Source organism: Dipodomys ordii, unplaced genomic scaffold (genome assembly GCF_000151885.1).
Source record: "Dipodomys ordii isolate 6190 unplaced genomic scaffold, Dord_2.0 Scaffold23, whole genome shotgun sequence".
Taxonomy (NCBI): Eukaryota; Metazoa; Chordata; class Mammalia; order Rodentia; family Heteromyidae; genus Dipodomys; species Dipodomys ordii.
The window spans coordinates 2,788,525-2,795,345 of NW_012267239.1; the positions used below are offsets into that span (position 1 = coordinate 2,788,525).

The window sequence follows — 6,821 nt, forward strand, 5'->3', positions numbered from 1 at the left end:
AGGAAGGAAGGAAGGAAGGAAGGAAGGAAGGAAGGAAGGAAGGAAGGAAGGAAGGAAGGAAGGAAGGAAGGAAAAAAGAAAAGGAACACACACACACAGAGATGATGATGAAGGTTGGGCTTCTGGTGTGAGAGGCATCCTGAGAGAATCACGCAAAGCTAGGGTTAGAGTTGCCTCTTCTTACATCAAGACCAACCCTAGATATTGTCATTTTTCTGAGCACTTCCTCTATGCTAGATACCAAGTGAGTGGCAGATAAGCAAGCAATCAGCCCAGGGATGGAGGCACTATTACTGCTCCGACAGTGCAGATGAGGAAATGGGGCCAATGGGGAAGGGAAGTTACTCCTCACACACCTTTCACGATGAGCATGAACTTCAGGGTCTCTGGGTAATTCTCTTCAAGGAGGGCAAAGAACTGTGGAAGGAAGAAAGAGACATCAGAGTTTCTATCTCCTTTTCTCCAGCCCCTTATCTCCTAAGTGGAAGGTCTTTCCATTTTGCCATTACCTCTGCTGGCCTCTAAAAGATCTATCACCTCATCATTTTAGAGTAAATGTTACAGGAACATTAGTATAATAATGGTGATGGCTACCAGTTTAAAAAAATGTGTGCATGTCTATACTGGGGCTTGAACTCGGTCCTGGGTGCTATCTCTTAGCTTTTTTCACTTAAGGCTGGTGCTCTACCACTTGAGCCACAGTTATTTACTTCTGGCTTTCTGATGGTTAATAAGAGATAAGAGTCTCCCAGATTTCCCTGCCTGGGCTGGCTTCAAACCACGATTCTGCGATCTCAGCTTCCTTGAGCATTTTAGGATTACAGGCATGACTACCATTTTTTTAGAAGTTCACTGTTTGCCAAGCACTGTGTATATATTTGGCATAAAAACTCATGGCAACATCCGGGTATTACTTTTCCCATTCTCTCCTCATTACTGAACCATGGGGAGGGGAGCTGACTTGATGGAGTCTCAGAGTTTGGAGTGACAGGGCTGGGACATGCCTGGTGGAAACTGGTCCCTAGCATCTCTGTGTAGTGTTGTTCTTTGGTATCTTCTGGGGGACATGTTAGAGGCCTGTGGTGGGTGTAGCAAGGCATCTATCTTTCATTCATTTTGGGTCTGAGGTGAACATCTAGGACACAGTAGTTGTTCAAGCGTGTGTGTGTGTGTGTGTGTGTGTGTGTGTGTGTGTGTTTACCCATGAGCCTTCTCCTCACCTCCTGGTACACTTCCACCAGAGGTTTCCAGAAGTGCTTCAGTCCCAAGCCCTCGCAGTCAAATATCATCACGATGGTTTCGATCTTCCTTCCTAGCTATGAGAATGAGCAAGGAGCAAGTTACAGGTTCAGCAAGTTACGGTCCTAGGAAATGAGGACTCAAGTATATGACTCATCATGGCTTCTTCCAGCCCCCTACTCTGTCCTCAGGACATCAAGAGGGAAAGGGTGAATGCATTTCCTGACTTGTTCATTCATCTATCATCCACCCTGCCATCCTGCCATTCACCCCCCCATTACACTAATTATCTATCTATCTATCTACCTACCTACCTACCTATTATCAATCCATTCATCCGCTATCCACCTACTTGCACATTGATTTTTGTCATAAATCATCTATTTATCCATCCATCACCCACCCACCCATTCTTCCATTCACCCACACATACACTAATTCTTTTCTCCATCCATCCACCTATCATTCACCCATTCGTCCACCATCTACCTACCATTCACCTATTTGTACATTACTTTTTTCAATCCAGCTATCATTTACTTATCCATCCATCTATCCATCCAGTACCCACTCATCCATCCTTCCATTCACCCAACCATATATTAATTTTCTCTCTATCTATCATCTACCCATCCATCTACCTACCTATCATCCACCTACCCATCTACCATCCACACACCATTCATTCATTCATTCACCCACTTATCCAGCCTTCCATTCACCCACCTGTACATTAATCCTATCCATCACTCATCTGTCCATCCACCCATCCATCTTCCCACTCCTCACTCACCCACCCATTTGTCAATTCCATCATTAATCCATTCTGTTCGTATTGCCATTTATTCATCCCTCCATCTGTCAAATGGCTGTTCAGTAAGCATATATTTTATGCCAGACACTGAGAGGATAATGAATAATGTGCTTAATAACCCATAGCGAATAACCCATAGTGTTGCTCCTCAGAGTTTCCAGTCTGGTTGAGGAGATGAGAGATGACCAAAGCTGCTCTGGCACAGAGGAGCCTTCAATCCCATGGGCACCTTGGAGGTGGGTGAGGATAGGTTTGGGATATTCACCATAAAGAAGGGAGGGCTGAGGGGAGCTCTGGGAGGTATGTGGTGTGTAGTGGTTGAGGGTGCTGCTCAGGTTATCCAGGCAGGAGGGACAGCAAGAGCAAAGACTCAAAGCAATGGCAGGATTACTATGCTGAGAATTCATTGGGGAACACATAATATTGTTGTGTATTCAATCTTTGCACTAAGCCATATACAGATGGTCCCTTGCTTAAAATGATTCAAATTAATGATATTTTAACACTGTGATGGATCAGAAGCAATACCTATCAATAAATAGAAATGACACTCTGTGTGTGTGTGTGAGTGTGTGTGTGCGTGCGCGTGTGCATGCAGGCACGCAACAACACTGGGGCTTGAACTCAGGACCTGGGCACTGTCCCTAAGCTAGCGCTTTATCACTTGAGCCACAGCTCCATTTCCAACTGTTTTGATAGCTAATTGGAGATAAGTCTTACTGACTTCCCTTTCAGGGCTGGCCTTGAACCTCAATCCTCAGATCTCAGCCTCCTGAGTAGCTAGGATTACAGACATGAGCCACCAGCTAGGTGCATACAATATTCTACCATGTTCTGAGCATGTTAAAGGTAGGCCAGGCCAAGCTATGACCTTCACTAAATCAGGAGAATTAAATGCAATCCCGACTTAAAAGTTGAGGCATCTATCTGCACCTCTCATCAACTCTTTGCAAAGTATTTTTGCTTTGAAGTGAGGAGGCTCAGATGGGGAGAAACAACTTGCCAAGGCCACTAAATAGAAGAGCTGGCATTTGGTCCGAGAACCCTCTGGCTGTGGTACAGGGCACACGGGTGTGTCCTCGGGCCCACTTTGTGCCCAGCTTCCTGGCCACCTCTTTGGAGCCTCACCCGCTCTGTCTGCAGGTCGCACTCATGCAGGATACGCTCACAATCTCTCATCTTGGTCTTGAGCAGGTCCTGCTTGGTGACTGAGAAGAGCAAGCCCTTGGGGTCTAGTGGCCCAATGATGTCATACCACACAGGGCAGCCATCACGGTCGTAGCCACACAGGCCCCCAGGCATATACTTCTGGATCACCTGGGTGAGGAAAAATACATAGGTCACCCTTCTCCCGAGACCCCCACACCTGGCTTAATCTGGAGAAGGCCCAAGCCCTCCGAATGCAGTGCTGGAGAACGTGGAGTCTGAATGTCAACAGATCTGGTTCCAATACAGACATTGCTGTTTCTCTGCTGTGTGTCCCAGAGCACCAAGCACTGCATTCCTCCACCCCCCACCCCGCCGCGTGGTAGTCCACCTTTTCTTTTATGAAATGATTTACAGAATCCCTCTTTCTCAGGACTTGGGGGGGAAAGTCCCTAAGATAATGTGGACAAAACACAATGTCAATCCCAGAGTATGTGGTTTTTTTTTGGGGGGGTCTCACCTCTGGGGGCTGCCAATCAAGGATGTGGTCAATGTCCATGGCTTTACGGAACTCCATGTACTAAAAAGAAAAAGAAGCCAGAGAGCCGGTGGCTGACGCCTGTAATCCTAACTACTCAGAAGCCTGAGATTTGAGGATGGTGGTTCAAAGCCAGCCTGAGCAGGAAAGTCTGTGAGACTCTTATCTCCAATGAACCACCAGAAAACCGGAAGTGGCGCTGTGGCTCAAAGTGGTAGAGCACTCGCCTTGAATGAAGAAGCTCAGGGACAGCACCCAGGCCTCAAGTTAAAAAAAAAAAAGTCACAAGTCCTACTGGGCGCCCAGAAGTGTAAGAGGGGAAAAGCAGGGGCCAGACCCAGCCAGCCTCTCCTACCGCATTGGGGTGGGTGGTCTCACCTTGCGGAGCATGGCTTCCGACTTCTGCAGGTCAAAACTCCGAGCTATGGGACAGTGGAGGAGATGTGTATGAGATGGGGGAGGACCATCTTGCTCACCTACTTCTAAACCGTGGAAACTATGCAGACACCCGGGGCCTGGGCAGGGGCCCCTGCCCCTTCCCCGGCTCCTAGACCCAAGCAGAGGAAGCAAGAGCGTGGACAGATCCTGAGAGCCACAGGTCCTGTTGGAGCTGCAGGGGCCTACTCCTGCCCACTGCCCTCCCCGCTCATTCTGACTGCCACCACCTCTGCCCTCACCTCGGAGCCAGCGGAGAAGGAAGTAATCGTCAGGGTTGGGCAGGGCAGGCAACACATCCTGGACATTTTCTCGGAACTGAGAAGAAAGATGTTGGTTAAGAGGGTCCTCTCACCACCCATAGTCCTGGCTTCCAAACTCAGGGGCTGCTTCTCTCCTCCTTCCCTTCCATGTTGATGGGTCTTTGGAGAGGGAGGGAGGAAGGGAGGGAGAGATGGAGGGAGAAAAAGGAGGGTGGATGGAGTACATGGACAGAAAGCAGAATGGAAGGATGAATGAGTAGATGGGTGGCCAGAAAGAAAAGAAGTCCATGGATGGATGCATAGATAGAAGGATGGAAAGATGGATGAATGGATAGACAGCAGATAGATGGATGGATGACAGACGAATAATAGGTGGCTGAATGGAGAGACAAATGGATGGATGGACAGGACAGATGGATGGGCAGATGGAGGGATGACAGATGGATGAATATATAGATGGATGGATAGATGGGTGGATAAATGGACAGATGGCAGATAGATGGATGGATGACAGACAAATAATAGGTGGCTGAATGGAGAGACAAATGGATGGATGGACAGGACAGATGGATGGGCAGATGGAGGGATGACAGATGGATGAATATATAGATGGATGGATAGATGGGTGGATAAATGGACAGATGGATGGATGATGGCAGATGGATGGATGAGTGGATGGATGGATGGATGGATATAAATATAAGTGAATGGATGGAAGGCGAGATGGGAAGGTGCATAGGACAGAGTGGAGAGGATGGATGGATGGATGGATGGATGGGTGGGTGGGTGGGTGGATGGATGGGTGGATGGGTGGCTGGAAAGATGGATGGAGGATGGATGAAAGGATAAATGTTTGGTGGGTAAGTGGATTGCAATGTGGAGATATTCTAAGTTTCCTCCATGCCTTCACCAACCAAGACCTCTGCCTTTCTTCCCTCCATCTTATACAAAAACAGCGCTTGCAGGCTTTCACAGATCGCTAACTTTTTCAGGGTTCTAGGGAGCAAGGGGCAGAGAGAGCAAGCTGGCAGCATCCTTGGGATTCCACTGACGGGGCTGGGAGGGAGAAGGGAGGAGCACTGCGGCCAGTAGAGCTGTCTGCCTGGTGCTCCCAGTGACAAGGCAGGCCTGGTCGTGGGCAGGCCTCACCCACACTACTGCTGGAAGTGGAACTTTTCTCCCTGCTACTCCTGTTCTGGACAGAGCTGATTTCACTGTAGGACTTGACATTTGGGGAGGTGACAGCAAAGAGATTTTTTTGTTTTGGAGGGAGGGTTGGGACTTCAACTTGGGGTCTTGGTGCTATCTCTGAGCTCCTCCTCCTCCTCTTCCTCCCCCCTTCCTCCTCCTCCTCCTCCCTTCTTCTTCTTCTTCTTCTTAATTCTTCTTCTTCTTCTTCTTTCTTCTTCTTCTTCTCCTCCTCCTTCTTCTTCTTCTTGCCAGCACTCTACTACTTGAGCCACAATTCCACTTGTAGCATTTTTTCCCCGCAGACTTTCCTGCCCAGACAAGCTTCTAACCACCATCCTGCAACCTCAGTCTTCTGAGTAGCAAGGATTAAAGCTGGGAGCCACTGCACCCGACAACAGAGAGATAATGTTAAGGATGTCCAAAGCAACAGAGTAAGGCAAGGTTCTGGCCACCCAGTCCCACCCCGCCCTGAGCCTTTTTTTCTCTGGGGGACTCTCACCTTGGCCAGGGCCTCTGCCTGCTTGGGACTCAGATCTCCAACTCGGCCGCTCATGGTTCTGGTTTGAGCTGGAGGAGCGATGGCCGCTGTGGACGGAAGCCCAGCCTCGTTTCTCAGCCTGGACCCAGCTGGGGCCTTTTGCCCCCACTCCTGGGAGTGGCTCCAGGCACCGCCTTCTGGCCCAACTGTTTGGATTGCACATTACATAATGGAAATTAAGTGAGGTCCCGTGCTTGGCTTGGGGACAAGTCTGGCAGGCGAGAGAGTAGGGGAAGAGGAGGGTGTGTCCACAGTCCCCACCAGGCCGAGGTGTCTGAGAAGAAAAGAGGCTGCCTCTGTGTTCTGGGAGCCCAGGGTGGGTGCCTGCCCAGCCCCCTACCTGCTCCAGACCTCCAAAGACCACGGCCCAAGGCAAGGGGGAGCTTTAAGGGGACGAGTCCCACACCTAGTGGGGAGCCTTTCTCCCCCAGCCTCAGTTTCCCCATCTTACTGAAAAGTCTCCACACACCTAAGGCTCTCCAAAGATTCTTCTTCCACTAGCTCCAACAATGCAGAAATCAGAATCAATTCCTTCACAGTGTTAGGAGCTGGGAAGAGTCAAGACTTTCTCAGAGGACAGACTGGGGACTGAGGGTGCTCAGTGGTAGAACACTTGTGTGCAAGGCCTGAGTTTAATCTGAAGAAGAAACAGGAAGA

The 6,821-nt window shown here is 49.3% G+C and overlaps 1 protein-coding gene across 1 annotated transcript in view; it reads right to left on the minus strand.

Moving 5' to 3' along the window:
* LOC105984234 (SEC14-like protein 3) overlaps nt 1-6,261 on the minus strand; it is an 11,127-nt gene extending 4,866 nt beyond the window's left edge. The window contains exons 1-7 of the mRNA XM_013014344.1: nt 6,126-6,261; nt 4,415-4,490; nt 4,116-4,159; nt 3,720-3,779; nt 3,182-3,370; nt 1,221-1,316; nt 357-417 (exon numbers count right to left, since the gene is read on the minus strand). Coding sequence (XP_012869798.1) covers nt 357-417; nt 1,221-1,316; nt 3,182-3,370; nt 3,720-3,779; nt 4,116-4,159; nt 4,415-4,490; nt 6,126-6,179 — 580 coding nt within the window. The 5' untranslated portion in view covers nt 6,180-6,261. The remainder of the gene's footprint in view (nt 1-356; nt 418-1,220; nt 1,317-3,181; nt 3,371-3,719; nt 3,780-4,115; nt 4,160-4,414; nt 4,491-6,125) is intronic.
* Between the last annotated feature and the right edge of the window lie 560 nt (nt 6,262-6,821).